Raw genomic sequence first — 23383 nt, 5'->3', positions numbered from 1 at the left:
CAAAAGATTTAACTTAGTATTTGTAAACATGCAGCTATTATCAGAGTAAAATAATATTTTTTAAACATTTTTCACGTTCGAGAGTATAAAAAGAGGCATGTATCTAATATAGATTTGCAACACATTTTCATCTGTAAAATTTGGAGAAAGTTTGAAGTATGCATCTTAAGAAAAAATATGATGAAAAAGTAAACCCCATAGTGAAAAGAGATTAATTTACATAGTGAAATAACCCTTTCTTTATCGCCAATTTAATTACCTGTGAATTGCCTAAAGTATTACTGTTTAAATTTCTTAAATAAAATTCTCGACAAACGTTGGTATTAGTCCAATTACCTTAAACTTAGAGTAAAGGTTGGAAGGAAAATAGTAAGAAAGACTGAACTGAAGGGGAAAAAAGTTTATAACTCAAAGTTGAATGTTTAAAAGTACATTGAGTACGGTAACGAAACATTTACCTAGTTCTGCGGTAAACTATGAGTTTTGGGTCCTTGATTAAAACAATAGTGCTACGAACACACGTCGCCGTAAGCGTCAAAGGAACAAGTCCGAATTTTCGATAGTCTTGTGCCTTAAATTAAAATTAATTGAAAGAAGAAATTAAAAGAACAATTAAAAGAATGTAATGACCGCTTGGTTTGAAAACGCGGGCAAGGGAAAGAGTCGACGATACTCGAGATCGGCTCTCACCAACTATGCGTCGTTGATTCCTCACGTTCATAAAAATATATATACAGGTGGGCTGCTCGATTCGGTAAGATGAGCGCATATACATTTTTTTCTCCTTGTCGAAGCTCGAAAAATATTGTACATAGAGTTTTGTCGTTACAACCGGAACGAGAGATTTGTTCGAGCTCGACCACCCTTTCGAGTCGTGCACTTAGCCGCATTATCGTTTCGTCATGCGACTTTCGCGCGCTACTTAATCATTAATAGATAATTAACAGCGTTAAAACTTTCAAGTTCAACATCGAATGAGGTTTTCTTCGAAAAAGGCATTCGCGACGACGAGGACGTGCATTAGGGCAAAGTGAAAATGCTCAAATTTACAGAATCGGTTGAGCTTGGTAGACAAAAAATCTGTTAATATCCTTTCTTATCTGAATTTAAAGGTTGTCCTAGCCGCCACTTCAAGTAAAACAGTCACACCACCGTAAAATAATTGTTCACTAGATCAGAATCGTTAAAATTTCAGCTTCAGAATGTATAATGTTGCAGACCTGCTCGGAATAAGTACATAATGTAAAAACAAACATTCGATATTTTCATTGTAAAAACCTCAGATTCAGAGTGAGTAAATTTCTTTTAACAGAGAGGTAAACTTATAACATTTTTTGTGTGTGTCATTTTCGTTATTGTTGTTGAGAAACTAAAAATAGTGGAATGTTCTTAACGTTCATTTTGAAGAAATTTCAGTTTTGATATATTCAACTGTTTCAACAACAAAAAAGGCATTATTGCACCATAGTGATTGACTGATTCAATTTTTTGCTCAATGATTCTATAAATTTGAGTATTTACACTCCACCTAAACGTGCGTATCTATAATATGTATAGTACGTGTCAGTACGTTTTATGCGAGCGAGATATGCGACTCGCCCGTCTTGCGTGTGTACGTGTACATTTTACTATAATATATTCGTTACGTTGGGATTCACGACAATTTACACGAGTAAAATATAACGCATTACATAGTCGTATTAGATATTTCGATATACATTATAAAGGAATGATTCGTTAAATATTTCTTCACACATATTATTCCGCTCATTTCATTCGTTTTCAAAGAGGACCTACGAAACTTTCGTTCTACGCGGTAGTTAGGCCTTGCATACATTCGTGTACTGAGATCCAATCTTAAATACGATTCAACGACAAATCCGCTAGTCGATGGAAAGCAGAAAGGGAGTAGTCCGCAACCTCAAAGTGAAACGAGTATTTTGGAATCGGTACGTAGAGCCGCATCCCCCTTTCCCTTTCCTCTTTGGAAGGATGTACAATTGTCCAACAAACAAAATGGTACCGCGATTGCTCTGAACCTATGCGACTCATTTACTTGTCGAGTCGCACTTGAGCCAAAATACACACAAGTCCCCGTCTAAAAATATATATGCTTTTTTAATATATATATATATATGTATGTATATATATATATTTGTATTATATGTGTACGATCTTCCCGTCCATTTGACTTAATCCCCCTTTACATGTATCTAACAACGACCTATGGTTTCTACTGCGGCGCCGTTATCGTCACGGCGCGCGTCGCATTTATAACTAGACAATACGCCGATAGCGAAAATAAACGTTCAGAATTTTTTTGAAACAAGTACCATACAGCTAGGAGTCGTATCGATATGACGATCGATCTGAGGTACGTACGCGCTGATCATCGTCAGTTATAAATAGATATTGAATCGCGTTAATTCCCGATCAATAGCAAAATATGCATTTTCGTTATTTCCTCTATATGTGTCACGTTTAAAAATAGATTTAACATTTTCCCTATTGTTATTAGTCGAAGTTGTGTGATTCAACGTACGAAGCACCGTGAGAGGATCGCACTTTGGGAGCAATTGCGCGAACTAGCGATTTAATCCTACAAATTTTTCCCTACGACTGTAGCTCCGCACCGATACCGTCAACAAATTGATCTACTCTTCACCCATCCCTAATTTACTACAACATTGCACCCCCCATTCGACTATGAAACCCCTCTTTCTCTGCAGTACCGTCGCGACCACTCTACATCACCGGAAAACACAGGGACTATGGATATTGCGACTCGTCGGACTCGCGCGCCGTCCGATTGTTACAACTTACCACATTTGGTGATCAGAATTGTTTTGGTGGGCTTCCCAGTCTGGTCACCAAACGTAGATATTTTCTCCACCAAATCCAGACCTTCCACCACGTGACCAAAGATTGCGGTAAAACCTCGCATTTCCTGTAATATTATGCGGAACTGAGACCCCACCATGCCGAGATTGTCGTGTCGCTTTTGCGTTCTTCGCATACCGACGGCACCTCTCACAGATGGGAATTTCGTATCATCTGGCATGAAATACCCGTCCTCGAATATGCTCCTCCCACCGCGACCGTTGTTAAGCTCAAAGTCACCGGTAATCACCGACTCACCCTCCCAGCACTGGAATATCGTGCAACCCTTGTAACCAACTCCGATCTCCCCTGTGGCAAGCACGCTGAAATTTTTTGCCATCTTTGGCGCTGCGTCCGGTCTCACTTCAATCACGATTCGACCATGGGGCGATCCGTTCACCTCTATGTTAAAGAAATACATTGGGTAAGGATTGGAGGGACCACGGAGCGTGATGTTACTGGACGGTTGCTGTGGAGAGTGGACTGTTACTAGAGGACCGCTGCTAGTACCTGCATCTGGTATAAAAGTAGACTGTTGCTGGGAATGAATCATTGTGTTGGGTGGTGCAGGTGGAGCCGATTTCACGGACGGCGAACCTGGTGGAATGAGAAGTTGTTGCTGTTGTTGCGGAGGTGGTCCTTGGTGAACATGAACGGAAGCAGGTGGAACTTGCGGACCGACCATGTTTGAGTGATAGTCGATTGATCCATTCTGCAAGTGCTGCTTGCTTACGACATGCCTGGAATACAGTTGAGACATGCAGTAATTTGCAAGAAATAAAATAGGATTTTGTGAAGCCGGAATTCGGCCTCCGTTTCCGTGCGTTTGAGGAATCACTGATTCGCCCGAATGGATCCCAGCCAGTGCTTGCTTTAGTAACGCGAAGTCGAAAATTACTCCAGAATTGCCAATCAAGTCGTCCAGTTGGCATTGCAGGATCATCTCTTGGTACTTAGCTTGTAGCCTCTGCTTCTCGATAATCAGCTGAGCGTGCAAGTTGTAGACGTCGTTTGGACTCTCTATCATCTGCAAACTGGCCTTGGCTTTCCCCAACGTCTCTCGTGCGTCCGTTATCTCGGGAAAGTGAGTCCAGCCGTTTTGCAAATCAGTTTCCACGTGTGTTTTTAGTGTCACACAAGCCTCCAACACTTTGATCAAGAACTCTCGCTGCTGCATCGCCAGTCTTTGAATTTCCGATGATAGCTTTCCCATTGCAACTAACTCCAATTGAACCTATTCAGAGGGAGGTTTTGTTTTTTAAAATGATATAACACGCATACTTCACATTCTACTTTACAACAAACACTAAAAGCCAAAATTATTGAAAACTTACATCGGATATAAGTTGTTCTTTGGCATCAGTCTGTGATTTAATCTGGTGACCTGGGTGTTCTTGCGGTGTCGCACAAGCACGACAGAGGGCCGCACAACAAGTTCCGCACCATAATGCTAGTGGCATTCCATGCGTGTGACAATTTTCACTCTGAAATTATTATCATTGCACTATAAATCTTATGCTTTTTTATTGAAAGAAACTGCAACTAATGAATTATTTTGTTAAATTCTCAATCAGCCGTCATCCAATGAAAAATGACTTTATGTTTTCAGGAGGCGGGGGGGGGGGGATTTCTGAGTAATCTGACTAGCAGTTCTAGTCAATTTTATGATTAAAATTCATTTTAAGTCACTTTTTGTTTCAAAAGTTATGAAGTTAAGAATTTCAAGTTTACAGTATCAAATCTTACGCAATAACAGGAACGATTGAGAAAACGGATGATCAGAGTTTTAAGAAAACTTTTCTGCCAGAATTCGACGTTTAAAATCTGATTAAGTTTTTCTGCATTGAAGTGATAAGACTGAATATTTAAATTAATTTTGTGTTCAAATCACTTTGTGTTCTACCGAATGAACGTATAGCTGACCTTACAACATGATCCTATTACTTTGAAAACCTTTTGCTGTATGGCTTCACACTTATAGCATGCTTTCTCTACTGTGATATTTTTATAAATAATTGCATGAATCCGAGCCTTTTTTTAGCTTTCATGATTAATTTGCAGAATATCATACCTTTCTTTCCTTCTCAATGCTTTTTACGGAAGTGCTGTTCGTGTTTATCTTGAGATGTGAAAAATTATTAGCTAGTGCTAGGAGGGCAGAATGTGTTGGTAAGGCATCAGGTCCTTGATCACCTAGTTCTGTCCTCTTCCAACAGTGAGCACAAAACAATTCGCGGCCTTTTATGAAATTGTTTTCTATACATCGCAAACAGAAGAAATGCTTGCAACTAAGGTACTTTGGACACTGCTCAGAGTCGTTGTACTTTTGTTTACAATAACTGCACAGTGTCAACTCCTCTAAATCCGTCAAAACGCTCGGATCCAGCATCTGTAAGCAAAATGGAATTCATGACGAATGTAAATGTAGGAAACATCTGGAAAAAAATCTTGTTTTGAGAAACTATTTCTATTCAAAATTTAACGGCTCATATATAGATCACGGTGGGGCTGAACCAAGTTTAAATGAAAGTTCCATGTAAATGGGATTTCTTGATTGTTCATGGTAATAAGCATCCCCAGAATATCTCAAGATGAAAATAAAAATAATCTGTCGGTTGCTTTTTTAAAAAAAGTTTATTTTTGTATGTAATTACTAAGAAGTTGAAAAGTTTTCATAATATTAAATAGTAAATATTGGATGTAAAACATTTTTGCATTTAATTAAAATAAAACCATTCTGCACATGTAATTGAAAACTATTATTGTTATATTTTAGATACAATAATAGCATTTTAATGATTGAATATCAATATCAACGAAGAATAGTTTGTTTATGGGCATTTAAAAAGTGTATTAATTTTAATTGTTATACCTAACGTTTAGTTTTGAGCCGCAATCAAATTTTACACGGCTATCACAATAAAATATTTTGTCTTACTCAAATTTTGACATTCCGTAACTATTCAAGACAAACCTAATATTTTCAGAAAGAGCCCCTCTGACAATTTTCATTTGCATCCGAAATATTTGTGGGCTAAGAGCTAACCACATTCAATAACAAAGCTCAACTTAAAAATGTTAACCAGTATTTACCATATAATAATATCATAATTCCTTAGTAATAAAATAAAAAACCGATTTTTTTTAACGAACCTCTAATTATTGTCATTTTCATTTAGAAATATTCGTGGGGTAACATATAACGCCATTTAATAAAAAATTTTATTTGAAAATTTATCTCTGGTTGAAAAAAGGGCCGTTTCGTTAAAAATAGTATGTATTTTTCTTTGGATTCATAATTTTAGTTAAAATTCATCATTTTCTTTGAAAATGTAACTATTCCAATTGAATATTCCATCATTTTAGTTTAAAATTCATCTCTTCGGTGGAATATCAATTTTTTATATAAAAATAAATGCAGCTATAATCCTTTTACTAATAAGTGCAAGTTTCCCATTTCAATGATACTATTAAAATCAAAACCATTTGAATTTTTTTAAAACCATTTTAGCTTTGTAAGAAAATATATGTATTATGTATGTAATGACAATTAAGAAAATCAATACGAATTTTATGATGATAAAAATTTTTCTTTTCATTAAATTCAGTCTTTTTTATTTTTAACGCTTTGCAGCATGGTTCAATACATGTATGGCACCTTTTGACCTCGTTTTTAACAATATTTTTCACACGGTTATCAATAAATTACCAGAACAAAAAGTAGGTTAAAATTGTGCAGAACTTCATTTGACATTAAGAAACGTTAAAAACATTTTTTTGGCGAAATGGAATTTATAAATAAACAAAGTATAAAAATACAGCGTTTTTACTCATTAAATGTAATTGTGAATAATCAACCAAGTAAATTAGCTGAAAATAACGTATACGTGGGTTTTTGGTCCGCAGATTACGAATCTTAAGTTTTTCGGGTCGCTGGTTACGAATCTGAAAGAAAAATTTAAAAATGGGTCTTCATGGGGTTTTTGATCGCTGATTACGAGTATGGAGTCAAATTTTTGAAATTTTAAAATTTCAGAATAACGAATCCAATATGGTAACGTGAAACTGCACCCATGCGAAGCCCTATACAAATAAAATTATTAAATTAAAAATTAATTTCATGGTATATAATTAAACTTCATTTTCAAATTAAATAATTGCATGTAAAATAATTAGACGGGCAGTCAGGTTCTAGTTTTGTTAAAAATTCATCTTTTTCATTTAAAATTAATCTATTTACTAATTTAATACGTTTTACTATTTATATTATTATACTATTTATATTTATATTTATTAATAAGTTAACTATTACATTTTATGTTAAGAGTTCGTGTATTTTATTTGGAAATCGTATTTTTTATAGAAAATCGATTATTAACCCTCATCACTTATACTTCTGAAAAATGACATTACTTATATGGGGTCAAAGTGAACCCAGTTGACTTTAAAACATTGTCATACTGATTGTATGCATGGTTTCAACTTAAAAAAATTTACAGCCGCTATTAGGTGTGTTCACTTCAATCACCAGCTAACTTCACTTTGTTGATTGAGGGGGGGGGGGCAGTGGGCAAAATGCATGGGATTCGGTCCATTTTTGCCCTATTTTGCTAATATCTTGGTAAAAAATAATTTTTTCTATGTAAATGTATTTGAAAAATAGTTTTGTTTTTTAAAAACTATTTAATGCCATAATGAAATAATAGTAATTATTATTAATTACGAAGATAACACAAAAATAAAGTTTAGTCCCATGTATGTGTTATTGTGTTTTCTCCTCAGCATTCAATGAAGTGAAATCAGCTGACGAAAAAGTGAAAATACCTCATTTAATATATAAAAATTAGATTCTGATTGTTTTTTTAAATGAAAGTTATTTTGAGGTGTATACAAAAATTCTCAAAATCCTATTCAAATTTTAGTCTGGGCTCGATGTTGGGGTCATTCAGCAATATTCCGGGATTTCCCCCTAAATCCCACTTTACCAAGCTCCGCCTGTTTACAGTAGATAAAATGTGATGTGGGGTGCCAGTGATTTTGAACTCACTGCAATTTTAATCATTAAATTAATTGCAAAGTCAATTTAAATAATTATTTACATTTTGAATTATACTTAAATTATTATAAACAAGTTTACTGTTCACTTTAATTTTTTATTTTTATCCTTATTACTTTTTGCCACATTAATTGCAAGTGCAAATAATTTAATTTTTTTTTTATTTCAAAAGGTCTTGAAATTATTGATTTCCATTGAAAACCCCCAATTTAAAACTAAACACTTTGTTAACTTACAATTAAATTACTTAGGAACTCATTTAACAACTCATGGTACATACTATTTATGTTGTAAATTCATTTAACAATTGACCTTTCAAACAAAAATGACGATACATCTAAAGTTTTAATTTGGAGATATGGTGTAACTCTTTCTGCAAGTAAAACAATATATCATTCTCACATTGAAAAAACCTTTTTATACCAGGAATCATAATGAAATTCTGAACGCCAGAAAAAATTCAGACATTAAGTGTTAATAACGTACAGTTTTAGTGTAATTTTGAAGCATTTAAAACCTTTAATTTGACTAAAAATCGAAAGTATCCACAAAAAAATGGCCTGGTTTACGAAGGTGCCGATTCAATGATGAAAACCGACTGAGTGTGAAGGTATCATATGGAACCAAAAAAATTTCATTGAAAAAGAATTTGGAAAATTTACCTTATGAAGATTTTCGAAATTGATGGTTATCGCGATTGTTAAAAGTTTGACACCAATAGTTTCTCCATGTATAGAAACAAAATTGTCATAAATTCAACAAAACGGAATATCAATGCCGTAAGATGTGAAGCTATCTCAAATAAAATTACTGATGGTATCGATAGGCAGATCATATATTTTGCTGTCTCTAAACACTAAACCCAGCGATTCTAAATTGAAAAAGTTTTAACTCGAATAATTGCAAAGTTAAATCATTTGAAATTAAATTATTTAAAATTGAAAACGTTTTAATTTGAATAACTCCACACAAATACATTTAAAATTACAATATTAGAAAAACCTATATTAGATCTCAATAATTATGCAAGCGTTTGAAATCAATTTATGTACGACTACTGAAATTGAATACCATTTAATAGACAGGTCAGCAACACAGTGCGTGTAAAACACAAGTTCTTTGATTTCATTAAATATTGTTAGTAATAATACAATTAAAATTAAAGTAATGCAGTATTCGTCTATTCACTTGTTATGTAAAACAAAAGTCTGGAGGTTAACATTTTGCAAAATTTAGTATTTACTTTAAATGTAAGGATTTAGTGTATGCAGCACCCGCTAGTTATGTAATACTTAATTCTTCAATTAATTGAACTTTTCCATCTGAAGTTTCATTTATCTAATATTTACCTATGTTACAAGAAAATATCCTCTCTGAATTATTTATTTTAAAATCTGAAATGACTGCTAGAATTATTATTAATTTGTATAAAGTAGAATCATGGAGTTCTTTAATAAGTTACTAGTATAAATGTATCTAAAATTTAATATGTATCTTTTTAATGTGTCTTAAACGTGTTTATAAATTTAATACACCTATCATGTACATATTAAAATTTTAAATTTTAACTGTGTAAACAGTATAAAATATGATTAGTATATTTACCTGTTTGTATATGATTTCATTTTTAAACATTAATGTTTACGTTACATGATCTCCAAATTGAACAATTTACAATTTCACATTATTACTTATTGAAGATTTAAAAAAAGAAACCACTTAAAACTTAAAAAGGTTTGAATGTAGATTTGAAAATTACAAGAAATAATATATTGCATATTGGTGAAAATGGAACATGGTTAGTACCTTGCACACATCTCGGTAAAAGAAAATTCGTCGAGTTTTTAATACTAAAAATATGAATAAAATTCTCCATTATACGATCACTGAACAGTGACTAAGAAAGATCTAGATCACTCCCCACAAATGATTGTTTTCACATTTAAATTGGACTGCTGGTGGTACCCTTGCCAAATGAGCTTGAATCCGGATGGACTCGTCCTTCCGGCATTCCATAGGAATGCGCACCCGATTACTTTTTAAGCTGGCTCGATCTTTATCGGAAATTGTGCGTACTCGTGCATCAGTAATTATAAAACAAAGTCTCGTCAAGGAAAAAAATTATATTTTGATCAGAATGGCGCATGCGCTCGAAATCCCGCCAAAACTCAGATGGGCAAAGGGGTCTCATGCGTGCTATAGAGAGCGAATGGATGGAAAATATTAACGGATGAAGGCTGGAAGGCAGAAGTGTGGGTAGTCAAGAGGCGAAAATATACATATATATGTGGTACACACTCGCGCGCATTCATGCATTCATATATGTATTATGGAGTACACGCACTGTGCGTATTCCCGGGTCTGTGCGAGGCTGATAAAATGATGACCAGCAACGGGTTATCTGGCGGCCATGCGACGAAAATCCCAGCGGACTGAATCCGTGACAAACATGAATCGTGCCAGCGATATTAACGGACAACAGCCGTAGAAAATGTCAAATGAGCTTGGAATTTTGTTCGCAAGAGAACTCGGCAGCGGGAAGACTTACACTTGCTTTTATTCAATTCATGTACTCACGCACTTGACCCCTTCACTGTCATACTATGGAAAGTGATTGTAAAAATTGGTTGCCGTACCGTTCTTCCCTTGTGGTGGTTTGTGATGGAGGTGGCTTGTCGTCCTGGGGAACGTGTTCGTCGAGATGTTTACGAAACGTTCGCGTCCGTGTGACTTCACATTAGGATTTAAGCTTGTGTGACTTTGGCGCTGCACCGATCGCGGATTCTCGCGAATGTGGGCTGTTGTCGCTGCCTCGTCGCAGCTACTTACTTCTGCAGTGTAACGCGAGCGTGTTTACGCTTATCGAACGAGAATTACGAAGAACATAACGACGGCTCGCCGGTAACGCGGCGTTGCTCCAGCCTTAACTTGTGTGAACGTTTTGCCACATCATTACTGTTCACTAATAAACTAACCACTAGCATGGCGGCGAGAACCGACCGACCGACACACACCACGGCGCGCGCTAGTCGCTACGCTGTTGCTCTTTCCTCGTTCTCACCCTCTTGCCTCTTTCCTGATCCCTTCGCCAAACCAAAGCAGCCACTTCTCGTTCCCCTGCTCTTGCTCTTCTCGCCTGTCTCGCTCTCCCCTCCTCGTACGTCTTTCTCACTTCCTCTTATGCTTTACACTCTACAACAATAGTCTTTTGGAGAGTTCCAGGCAACTGGTAGTGACGGCGTTAGCCACTCCTTCAATGAGGGCAGCACTACTCGGTCTACGGTGTGCGCGCAATGTTTGATTCTTGATTTCACTGATTCACACTGATTTCACGATGGAGCCAAGGCAAAGGAGGTGTTTTGTGCGAAAATTATTGTGTTATTGCGAGAAAAATACTAGCCGTTCTAAAAATCTAGACGTATCATTTCAGAGAGCTGTTGATTGTGGTTGGTGTTTCGGGAAGTTGAACTTTGATAAGAGTTTGAATAGTGGCGGTATATACTAATTATTTATTGGTTGAAAGATTTAGGTGACTTCAATTTTAGATTTGGAAAGTTCCAGTTTGTTTCAATGGGGAATGGAGTGAATAGAAACGTCGTGCAAAAGAATTCGATTAATTAAATTAGACAATAGTAGTGTACTCAAAACCTTTATTTAGGAAAAATTTATATGTTGAAAAGTCCAATTCCAAAATATCTGTTATCTTCATTTTTTACATTTAAAAATTGTACCTGCCTTCGCACAATAAAACAATTTTATTATTTAAGAACAAATTATAGTGAAAACTTAGTACATTTCCGAAATTTTTTATACCTACAAGCTTAGTTGTTCAGGCGACTTTTCATAGAAACTAATATGACCTTTGTCCACGTCATGCGTCTAATATTTTTATATAAATCTCGATTGTTGGAGTTTTTAACTCGCTTAAGCCGAAAATTCATTTTCATGAGGTGAAAGTTATTCTGTATTTCTCACACATTTGAAAAAAATATTTAGTGGTCGCTGAGTTAGTTTTTATGGTGAAAATTATACTTTTAGCAGTTTTAAAAAAAATCTCTTATATCTGCAGTTTCTAATTTGTCTTTGTTGATAATACTAATATTTCTTAGCATTGGTGAAACATTATTTCAAAATTTTGTTTGTAATAAAAAAATTGAAAGTAGGCTTTTAGAGCCCATAAATCTGTGACTTAAGGACTACAATTTGAAGGCTAAATTGAACACTTAATTTTTTCTAATGTCAAGATTTCAATACTATTTCTATTGTCAAGATTTTTTTTCTAATTTCAAGATGATGTCTCATTCTTATAACTTTCATTATTTTAAAAACTGTTTATAGTATATTTGCTTTTACAATAAAAAGTTTGAAAATCTTTTAAAGTCGTTCAAATATTGAAAAGAAAATGTACTGTCATTTTTTTTTATTTTAGATTTCTTTAATGGGGTATTGTTTCTCAAGTGTACCCATCCAAAAATTCAATTGAACTCAAAATCGGTAGTTTATGGGGAAGTTTTGTTGTAATTTGGACAAATATTTCACGAAGAGCGGGAGGTAATATTTATGGATTCTTGTAAGTACATCCGAAAAAGGGCCTGTGCCCATTTTCGGATATACTTTGCTTCTTTCGTATGAGATGAAAAATTGTTGATCTGTATGTTTTCGTTACATTTTTACAGGCCGTCCAAAGTTTATCACGATTTTTAACAAAATTTGAAATTTGAACCCAATTTTTAGAAATCAAAAGAACTCTAGAACTCTAGTGGTGAAAGACAAAATGTCGTTTATTTTTTCTTTTCGAGAAATAAAAATCCGTTCATTCTGTTTCAGGGGAAGCATCTGTTCTGAAAGAGTTATACTTTTTCAGTATGAATAAACAAATCTTTTGTTGATTACATTTACGATATAGTATGGGGAAATTAGATTGAAAAAGTCCATTTTCAGAAAAAAAGGAAAAAGTTTTTTCTTCTTCATAGATAAATTTATGAATGCATTAAAAATAACTATCAAAAAAGTTTCCCATGGGTTCATTTACACATTCACCACTAGCTTCGAAACCCATCACATAGATGGTTAGTAGCGCTGTTTTTGAGGTATTTCACGTCAAAGGGTGCATCGAAGGACAAAAATTAATCGCTGTGAAAATATTAAAAATAGAAAAAATTCTATACAGTTCTCACGTACAGGTCGCAGGGCGTGCGTAATTAGCTCCAGAGGGAGGGGGTGTTTAAACATATTCCGTAAATTATATTGGCGAACTCTTTTCGCATTGGTGAAAATTTATAGACCAGAAAATTTTCTTTTAGGAACAATAAAATTATTTTAAGTATGTGTAATTTCCAAATGTTTTAAGTTTGTATGGTTTACATGTTTATTGTAGACAGTATTTTTTAAATATATATCGCATATTTTTTTAAACACTTATTCGGGTGAAAACTACCAATTCCTAATTTAAACTCTAGTAAAAGAGCGTTTTTGCTTGCGAGAGTATTTACTTTAATTGTAGTATTTCATGAAAAATAGGATGTCCCAAGCATACATTTTTAATATGTATTATACTATAATATACTATAAAACTACAGTCATGCAAATTTCTCCAATTCAAAGTTAAATCATCATATATTTTTGCGTGTAAAACTTGTAAAACTCGACCCTCATAGAGTTTTCCGAATATATTTCATTCTCATCCTTAAGAGAAGATATTGGTTTTATGTAAAATTTCACTTTGTTGGTTTTCATCAAATCTCCACGTTTGAAGGCTGCCTAATTCAGAAAAACTATTTTTACGAAGGCGTATTCTGTAGGCGCGATAACTTTCGAAAAATTGCTCAGATTGTATTCTGCTTTGACACACTTTTTTCAGGCCTAAAAAGAAAGAACGAGTTCGTAAACCAGCCATTTTGGATGAAAATTTAAAAAGTGAGCGCATTTTCAAAATTTTTGAAACCTTATTTTTTCAAGATTTAAAAATCCTATGTACGCTTATTCATAGTACTCAGAAACTCAAACAATTCGTCTTTATGACTTTCTTCTATAAAAATAACATTATCAGAGTTAGAGTATTTTCAAAATCCAAAAAAAAAAACAATTTAAAATTAACATTTTAAGCCAAACAACGCATCATATGAAAAAAGTCAAGAGAAGAAAAACGTTGATTTTTAAAGGCCGAATAAGATTGTTATGACAAATTTTTAATTTGGTCGAAAAGTTGAAAATTAAAAATTTGATTGTACAGTTTTTGTTTTATGGGTAAAAACAATAATAATTAAAAATTTGTTTTTTGACAAACGACACAAGCTATGAAAAATAGACGCAATCTATGAAAAAAATAAATGATAGGAAAGGTAGTTTTTGCTTCAGTCGAAAAAAAATGACATTCGAAATAAAAAACGATTTTTTTTTTTTTAAACGACACAAGGTACAAACTAAAATTAACAGACAAAAGTTGTTCGCCTAAAAAGATCTGAAAATATATTATTAATCATTTTTAGATAGGACGAGTAGATTTTCTTTCAATCATGAAAAGTAACGTTAAAAATTTAAAAAAATTAAATTTTTAGAAAAAGGGCAGAAAATACGAAAGAAGACAAAGGATCATATATAGGACCATATATAGGTTCCCGCAATAGACCCTATGCAGATGCGCAGTAGTTTTTCTTTAATCGTAAAAAACAAGATTAAAAATAAACAAAAAGGTATAAAAACAAGGAAATAAGAATTAGTATGATTCAATTTGTATGCATATTTCGAATTGTAATTATAGAAATTTATCGAAATGATTCATGTTTCAGCGCAGCTTAAAATATAATTTAAAGCAAAACAAGAAACAAATATAAAAATAATAATGATAAATACAATTTGTGCTTTATTTTGTAATATCTGAATAAGCAATCACAGACAGAGTTACATAAAAATGTATTATATTTTATATAAAAGTGTCGTGTATAATGTAGAAAAGTTGACATTTTGGACAGAATTGAGTGCGAGGCATGAGATACGTGATAAGAATGGGTTTGTTAAAGCCGAAAGAGCTTTAACAAAAGAGAGCTCACAATCACACAATTTCAGTTGTCGATTCGTTGACCTTTGATTTTAAAAGGTCTGTGCACGAATCCGGGAGAAATGCAAAGACCGAGCACGGAATGCGAGAGCCATCAGTCACGCGTCGTAGGTTCGATCAAACTCTTGAGCTAAGCTCTTTTAACAAAAGAGAATTCACAATCGCAAAATTACAGTGGTGGATGTTTTGAGTCCTAATTTTAATAGGTTTGCGCAAGAATGTGAGAAAATTTAAAGACCGAGCGCGTATTTTTTATGATGACTGTGAAGCTCTTGGCCTGATGTTATTGCTAGATAGATTTGTCGGCGACCTGGGTCGGAGCAGTGTTGTGGAACGAACGAATTGCTTAAATAAACAACACGGGAATCCTGGACAGGGATTTCGCGTAATAGCATAATAAGCAAATTCAAATTGGCTCATGGTGTTTCGTCTAAAAAAAAGTCTGTAGACATTAAAAACATGTTCCAACATCTTTTAAAGTTGATTAATTTCTTAATTCGCTTGTTAAAACACACTGAATGACAAGGAACTGTATTTGCAATTTAAAATAAACAGCAGTGCCCCTTTACCATAAATTTCGGGAAACTGAATTTTTCGGAATCGTAGGTATTATCTTTTCTTATAACCTTGATTGACATTAATTTCTCCAACAAGTCCCGATTTTTTTTTTTTAATAGTAAAATTGCCTATAAAATCAAAAAAGTTATATTTATTAGCTCCTATTTATTCTGAAATATATATTTAACCTACATTTTATTACTTGTCTAAAGATCATAAAGAGAAAAAAATAATAAATAATTTCTTTGTTATTATTTAATCAATTCAACAAACCATAATTCATGTTTAATGTTAGTAGTTTGAATGTGTTTTATGAAATGTAACTACATTAAAATTTGAAAACGAAAGGTTAAACTAGAATAATTGTTCATTTTATAATCGTACTCCTACCCCAAATATCATGATCGTACATCTAAAATAGTCTTTTTAACAACATTTGTATCAAAACAGTTCTAAATCTTATTTAAAAAATCCAAGCTGTAAAAAATGTAAGTTATTTGAAAATGGCCGATATATGAATTTTGAAAGTAATAATTATTTGTTGAAGCACACGTACAAACACTGAGATTTCATTTCCATATTACCCCTGAGGTATTGATAAAATCTTGGACAATGTTGAACTAAGAAAAATGATTACTTGAGTCAAAGAAATGTATGTGTATACTAAATATGTCTAATCAAATATTTCTTTGCTCGAAGCATATGTTTCTTGGTTTACGAAATAATTTTTTGACGTGAAAAAATCATTCTTGTATTAGAAAAAAAATCCTTTCGATAAAAAAAATTTATTAGACGTGTTCAGTGCTAAATTTCTTTGATTCAAGTATGTTTTAATCATAGTCTAATATTCTATAAAATTGAATCAAAAAAGAAGATAATTTGTATTTCGAGTAACATTTTCAACAAAAAACATGTATATAGTAGGCCTGCAGAGAATATCACTTTTTTTTAAGCGCACCAAAACTCTACCTCACTTGCTCAAGCGTAGGTGTAATATTGTAAAAGGAACAATTGTTCTATTTGAGCATTTATCTTCTAAGGGAGTACCCTTGGCAATAGAATTACAAATGATAATCGTTAAATATTTGGATGACAGTTGTATTAAGATCCATTGAAGCTGTGGTTAAAATTTTGGAACCTTTCAGAGCTTCATAAACGAAAAATCAATTATTGAAAATAACATGTCTTATGAGAAGACGTACTTTTTGTAGTATATAAAAAGAATGAAGTAATACTGGCATATATATAATGTTATCCGGAATCCATATCTGCTTTGAAAAGTATCATTCAGAGCCTATAAGAATAGAAAAAAAATATTGATAACGTAAATGTATGACAGACGTCATCTAACTGAAGATATGGCAACGCCGCATCCGTTTTACGTACTCTAGTTTATGCGCGAATTTCAAATAACAGGCATGCTCACACGCAACGTTGTCAAACTCATGACTGCTACTGGTGAGTCAATAAAAAGTCGAAGCGTTCTCTCAATTGACTTGCTACGTACCGAGAGTACTTCAAATATTTTTCCATTTCCACGGGTTATGTGGAAATAAATTCCCATTCCTTTTGCGTACACTTAAAGGAATTAATTACTACTTACTAGTGTTTTTTTTATGTACGACGTGACAAGTTTACCATTTCTTTGCAACAGTAAAATTTTTCAACTAAAATCAATATAGTAGAATCAAAAAACGACCAGAATAATTTGCGGAATATCGAGTATTGTAGCATGACATTGTGTATTACGATCATGATAGGATAGGTGGAAATGGCAGGAAGATTAGCATAGTTGGTACATCTTGACATGGAAATGCATAAGCCTTTGTGGAGAAAATATTCTAAACATAAAAATAAATTATAAATGTCTGAATACTAATATTTTTCAAGTGTAGATTTTATTTGCGCAATTCTAGTTCATTCTTTTATCGACTGAAGACCTTTTTCAGTTTCACGAAATACAATCCGTTCTTCGAAATTTGAGATCAGTTTGCCACATAAATTTGATCAGAATTAGGTACTCTAACCTCAAATTTTGAATATTTTATTTCCGGACACGGAAAGGTCATTCGACAAAAGAATGGAATATGACTGAGAAAATACATTCTAAACTTGACAAACATTATCAGCCGTACATTGATGACTTAGTTTTACGTTTAGAATATTTTTTCAAAAAGCCGTATGTTTTCCTAGGACTTCATGCTCAAATATTCAATTCAAACCAACAACGTGACTGTACAGGGACCGAGGAGGGGCGTGACGGAACTGCGCCACTTGAAATATCTCAGCATGGGCGACTTGGAATAGGTGAGCCATGGAATAAGCAAGAGTTCACTATGTATTGTAAATAAATGTATTGTTCCTAAAAAGAAATTTTCTGCTTTACAAATTTCCCTGTATGCATTTTTGTCGAAAAAGAACCCGTTTCAGAGTTACGAGCCGAAAACAAAGCGCGCAAATTTAATTCGCGTAATACGCTCAAACACCCCCCGCTCCCTCTCCTGGAGTTTATACATGACTTATGGAGTTAATTATGCTTAACCTATGGCATGTACTGCAAAAGTACATAGAACCTTTTTTCTTACAAAATTCTACTTTTAATATTTTCCTTCCTATTCATTATGGTTTTCCGATGCACCTATTGGTATATGTCTTCAGGGATATCAGATTTGACACCACAGCTTTCCAACGAATCTCCACGTTCTGAGATCCCTGAAACCTAAAATCAAGTCTTGTCGATTGCGTCTGTCTGTCCGTCCTTAAACACGATAACTCGCGAAAAAAAGGATCAAATTGAGCTTCGACACTTTTTTTAGGTCACAAAATAAGGAACGAGTTCGTTAACCAGCCATTTTGGATAGAAATTCCTAAAGTTAGAGCATTTTCAAAATTGTTGAGACCATTTTTTCTGAGATTTAAAATTTTTCTGCGCGGCTATTTGTAGTACTTGATTTCATTTTCATGAAAAGTCCATGTTGTTTCGAAAGTGAGAATCCTAGCTTTATTAATTATTTGTGCATATGACCAAAAATCTTTTCCATTAACTACCATATAATAGGACAATACTTTGCGTATGCTTGACGAAGATTCAAGAAAGCCAGATTTTTTGGTGGGGTTCACTAGAAAAAAATGCCCTATACTTGCAAAATCACTTTTCTAGTCGAAGTCGAGCTGCCTCGAACATTCCAGCACGAGAAATGACTGATTATGTTGTTTTTATTATTATTAATTTTATGTAATTATTTGATATTGATAGTTTTCATATTTAAAAATATACTTTAATCAACTGTGAAAGGTTGATAAATTAAACAAGATATTAAATTCCTAAAAACTTGCATCATTAAGAAATTACTTGTCCATTTATAAAGTTACTTTCACAATTGTAACAATTTTTTCGTAAACGAACGGATAATAGTTAAACTGAAAAAAGAATGTCTTCTTTCTGAATCTATTACATGTATATTTTTTCGAATAATTTAATAAGTACTGTTTGAGGATACCTTTTTAAATAAATGATCTTTTGAAGTCATCAGCTTTTTCACTTATGTTTTATCATGCCTCATATTTGTTTGTAAATTTAATAAAGTAATTTCGACTTAGTCATTCATAAGTGGATAATAAATAGGGTTATTTAGTATTATATAATGCTTTGAAAGTATCTACACTAAGAATTACTCTAAAAATGCGTCATTCAAGAAAAATTATACATGGAAAAATCTAGAAATATCTCGGAACACTTGGAATGGTTAGGGGATTTTTTTCAAGACTTGAGTAGATACCGCGTTATATTGTTAATTTCATGTTAGTTTACAGTTTACTTTGTAAATTTGCCTTGGTTTTTCACCTATGGTTCAGAGAGGATTCTCTTTCCCTTGGTGTAAGTTTGAGACTCATTCGGATTGACAATTATTCCGTCTGAATCCGTCAAATTCCGAGCAATTTAATCCATTTTATTCCATTTGAATGCGAAATCTGATTACGAATCATTTTAAATTCAGTGCGTTTGATTTCGGAAAGGATTATATACATCCAGCCCGAATCAATCTGTTTTATTCCGAATGAGTTCAAATTGCTTTGCAAGGTCTTGTGTATAATTTCAGTCCAAATCAATGCGCGTGAATCGGAAATTTGGAAGGAAATTCATTCTGAATGATCCTTATTGACTCCGCAGAAGTTTCTGTATAATTTCCTTCCGCATAAATCTGACATTTTCGAGAATATTAATTCCGATTGAATCGGACATGATTACGAGATTCTAAGAAAAATTAATTTAAAATAAATATGTTGATAGGATTCCTAACAAATTCTGCGTGCAATAGTTTAGTACATTTAGTATTATTATATTTAAATTAAATATTTTATTTCAATGCAATTATTCATAACATATACGTGTTAATGATTTATCTCACGGTTAACTAGTTTCCTTAAATTTAGTCTCTATTTTCCTTTAATCTAAGTTTTAAACGCAAAGGCGATTCGAATCGAAATCGTTCGAAATGAACTTTCATTTAATTCAGTGGATCCAGACGAAATCGAAATTTTATTTGAATCAAAACGGAATAATTTTGACAAAAAGGAGAATACATTTTGCGCCAAAATTTAAGCCACGAAATCCATTCTTCTCGGCTAATGCATGAACAATTTTAACGAGATTTTAATGTTACATCTTGAAGAGACAATAAAGGATAATATTTATTGAGTTGACTGACAAGGAACATGTAACATTTTGTATTTAAGGTGAATCTTTCTTTCAGTAACCAAAACTATTGTATACAAATATTTAACGCCTACTCAAGATAAAAGAAATGATGTGCCGTTCTATTTTACCGCAATTACTAATTATGTCGATTTTATCATTTCAGGAAAAAGATTCATATGGCAATGAAGTATCCAGATTAGCGAGACCACTGCCAGTCGAATATTTATTAGTTGATGTCCCTGCATCTACTCCATTGACACCTCAATTCACTTTCTACGCTAGTGACAATATCACTCCTTTCCCTGTAGAACATAGGTAATTCACATCAGTCAAAATTGGAATTAGAAATTAAAAAATGCAATTAGTGAATTACTAAAATTCTTGAATACATTCTTGTATTTTCAGAATGGTTGATGGTCAAGTGCAAGAATTCAATTCACTCTGTGCATACATGCAACAATTCAATCCTGATCAGTTTCCTGAAGCAATTTCAGATTTTCACTTACTGCTTTTCATTGCTACAATGGATATGCTGCCAATGAAGGTACTGGAAAAACTAATATTTCTCCATTTTCAGTTACAGTTATGCTTCTATACTTAGACTAGAATCCTTATATTTAAGAAATTGATTATCGCAATATTTGTTCAGGATCACATGGCACCTTTATTGGAAGCGATTCGTACCAACAACAGACAAAAAGCTATAGATTGGGCTCGTTCAGAACATTGGGCGACAGTTGAGCAGTTGATATCTGCCACTGCTGCTTCTACATCTCATTCTGCGTCTGGAGTGATATTCGGAAACAATATCGCCTCCTCGTCTTCCTCGGGAATTGGAGGAATCGGCGTTGGAACAGGTCCAGTTAATCAACAACCAGAGCAACCATTGTGGACTTGTCCGCACTGTACTTTTTTGAATCCTGGAGAAATATCTTCATGTGAAATGTGCAGTTTACCAAGGTAACGCTTCCAAAACTTCAACTTGAGTTTTAATAACTTTCAATTTAGATTACGACATAATTGTTTATTGCAATACGTGAGTAATTGATATTTTTCAAAATTTGGATGAACTTTTTTTCTATCAGGAATGAAATATAACGAAAGTTTTCTTCATTTCCAGACTGAAGGTTAGGATTTTCTTATAGAAAATAATTGACTAAGTTTAGTTTATATTTCTAGTCTAGAACTTACTGATGTGCTGATTTTAATTGCTTACAGAATGACGATGTAATTTGTTAAGAGAGAACTTGGAAGAAGAAATAATAGCGCGAGGGTCGATGTATTTATCGATGACTGATTGCACCTTCCAATATCAAGAACATACCCACGTACATTTTTAACATGAGAATTTCTAACAAAATGCAAAAAAAGAAGTTTTAACTGTGATACAGGAATGCTTAACTTTTCAAGGGATATCAGAATGACAAGAATTGAATGATGTGACTATATTTCCAGATATGGCACGATTTTACTGCGTGGGGAAACTAGATCTATTTTGTTGCTACCAAACTTTCAGATTAATTTTTTCGTTCATATACTGACTTATAGTAACGAAGTCTACAACTTATTACACCCCCTATGTAGTTAACAATAAAGAAAGTAAGGCATTTTCATACACTATGTTTTATTTATAGTGAAGAATGTAGAGAAACTTTGGATCGCAGATTAACATTTTTTTTTAAATAATTAATTGTAGGTACCATATTGAATTGAATATGAAACGCTCAAGATTTCAATTTGAAATATATTGCATTTCGAACAAAATAGATGAATTTTCAACAAAAGCAGATGGGTTTTCAATTAAATGCTTAAATTTTCGACAAACGACATTAATTTTAGACCGAACAGCTGCATTTACAACAAAGTAGTTTAATTTTAAAACTACACAGACGAATCCGTTAAAAAACAGTTGAATTTTCCATCAACATTTTTTTTTATTAAAACAAATGAATTTTCAATAAAAAGAGACGATTTTTCTACAAAGCAGTTGAATTTGCGAACGAAACAGATGACTGAATAAAATAGTTAAATTTTCAATAAAACACTGAAATTTTCAAAAGAGACGAATGTTTTATAAGACTGTTCAATTTGTAATCTAAAATTCGTTAAATTTTTAAATACAATAAACATTCTCAACGAAAAATATAATGCAGAACTGATATTTCAACCCAGAAAAGATTTTAATTTGACATCAAAAGCAGTTGAATTCAACTATAAAAGACCTATTTTCAACCAAATAGTTGAGTCCTCAACCAAAACATTTATTATAACAAAAAGTGGCATTTTGAACTGTAAAAGGAAATATTTCTACCAAAAGAGATGATCTTTTAAACACAAAAGACAAATTCCCTAGAAAACCGTAGAATTTTCAACCCGAAAATATGAATTTTCAACCAGAGCGATGAATCTTCAATTAATGAAATAAATTTTGAAAACATTAATTCAACTTTTAACAAAGTTGTTAAATTTCCAATGAAGAAGTATTCTCAATGAAAAATACAATGTATTGTTGACATTTTAAACAAGAAAAGTTTTTAATTTTTATTGAAAAACAATTTTAATTCAACCAATTCAAGCTAATTCAGTCAATTTCCTAGAAAACCGCAGAATTTCCTGCCCGAAAATATGAATTTTTAACAAAAAAGTTAAATTCATAAGCAAATAGACGGATCTTTAAATATTAAAATGAATTTTGAACAAAGTGCAAGTTCCAAGCGAGTAATTGAATTTTGAATCAAGAAGATTAATTTTCTAAAAAAAAAAAGAAACAATTTGCACCAAGACATACATTTTTTAACTAAATTGTTGAATTTTCAACCAAAAACGATCAATTTTCAAGCAAAAATAGAGTAGTTGAATTTTCAGCTATCAAAATTAACTCACGAAAAAGATGGATTTTTTCAAAAAATAGTTCATTCTGTAATCAAATGTGCAGTAGAATTTTTTAAACAAAGAGAGCAATTCTAAACCCAAAAAAGTTTATACTTTTCAATAAAAAGAATGAACTTTTAGCAACAAATAACTGGATTGTCTTACTGATTGAGAGGGGAAGTTTCAAGAAAGCAGGGGGAAAAAAAGGAATTCTTTCAAAAGCGGGGTAAAGAGGAATACGAGAAAAAGTTTCAAATCTGGA

At 32.9% G+C, this 23383-nt stretch overlaps 2 protein-coding genes and 1 long non-coding RNA gene across 6 annotated transcripts in view; 2 read left to right on the top strand and 1 right to left on the bottom strand.

Moving 5' to 3' along the window:
• Nucleotides 1-21865, top strand: part of LOC117170532 (nuclear protein localization protein 4 homolog) — a 31660-nt gene extending 9795 nt beyond the window's left edge. Inside the window, exons 10-14 of one of the 2 annotated variants that reach the window (XM_033357326.1) lie at nt 20414-20565; nt 20656-20794; nt 20900-21210; nt 21336-21377; nt 21469-21865. In XM_033357326.1, coding sequence (XP_033213217.1) covers nt 20414-20565; nt 20656-20794; nt 20900-21210; nt 21336-21348 — 615 coding nt within the window. In that variant the 3' untranslated portion in view covers nt 21349-21377; nt 21469-21865. The remainder of the gene's footprint in view (nt 1-20413; nt 20566-20655; nt 20795-20899; nt 21211-21335; nt 21378-21468) is intronic. The other variant, XM_033357325.1, reaches the window with a different exon arrangement.
• Nucleotides 386-11133, bottom strand: LOC117170533. 3 transcript variants are annotated; one of them, XM_033357327.1, is made up of 4 exons: nt 10573-11133; nt 4952-5269; nt 4215-4364; nt 386-4114 (listed from the first exon to the last, which is right to left on the bottom strand). In XM_033357327.1, the coding sequence occupies exons 2-4, from the start codon at nt 5267-5269 to the stop codon at nt 2813-2815; spliced, it is 1770 nt and encodes a 589-aa protein (XP_033213218.1). In that variant the 5' UTR covers nt 10573-11133; the 3' UTR covers nt 386-2812. The 3 variants fall into 3 exon arrangements, with proteins under 3 accessions (XP_033213218.1, XP_033213219.1, XP_033213220.1); XM_033357328.1 differs by lacking the exon at nt 10573-11133 and adding an exon at nt 10281-10405; XM_033357329.1 differs by lacking the exon at nt 10573-11133 and adding an exon at nt 9743-9894.
• On the top strand, nt 17069-17859 carry LOC117170535. The gene is made up of 2 exons (XR_004466817.1): nt 17069-17346; nt 17745-17859. It is a non-coding gene; the product is annotated as an uncharacterized LOC117170535 (long non-coding RNA).
• Nucleotides 21866-23383: the final 1518 nt, after the last annotated feature.

This window comes from Belonocnema kinseyi, chromosome 4 (genome assembly GCF_010883055.1).
Source record: "Belonocnema kinseyi isolate 2016_QV_RU_SX_M_011 chromosome 4, B_treatae_v1, whole genome shotgun sequence".
Classification (NCBI taxonomy): domain Eukaryota; kingdom Metazoa; phylum Arthropoda; class Insecta; order Hymenoptera; family Cynipidae; genus Belonocnema; species Belonocnema kinseyi.
This window is presented reverse-complemented; position numbering and strand designations above follow the sequence as displayed.

Excerpts from the sequence above, each read along its gene's own strand:
- LOC117170533 (XM_033357327.1), bottom strand. The coding sequence starts at position 5,269 with ATGCTGGATCCGAGCGTTTTGACGGATTTAGAGGAGTTGACACTGTGC. Across the intron at positions 4,365-4,951 it reads GCATTGAGAAGGAAAGAAAG|AGTGAAAATTGTCACACGCA; the intron begins GTATGATATTCT and ends TAATAATTTCAG. Across the intron at positions 4,115-4,214 it reads AAGAACAACTTATATCCGAT|GTTCAATTGGAGTTAGTTGC; the intron begins GTAAGTTTTCAA and ends CCCTCTGAATAG.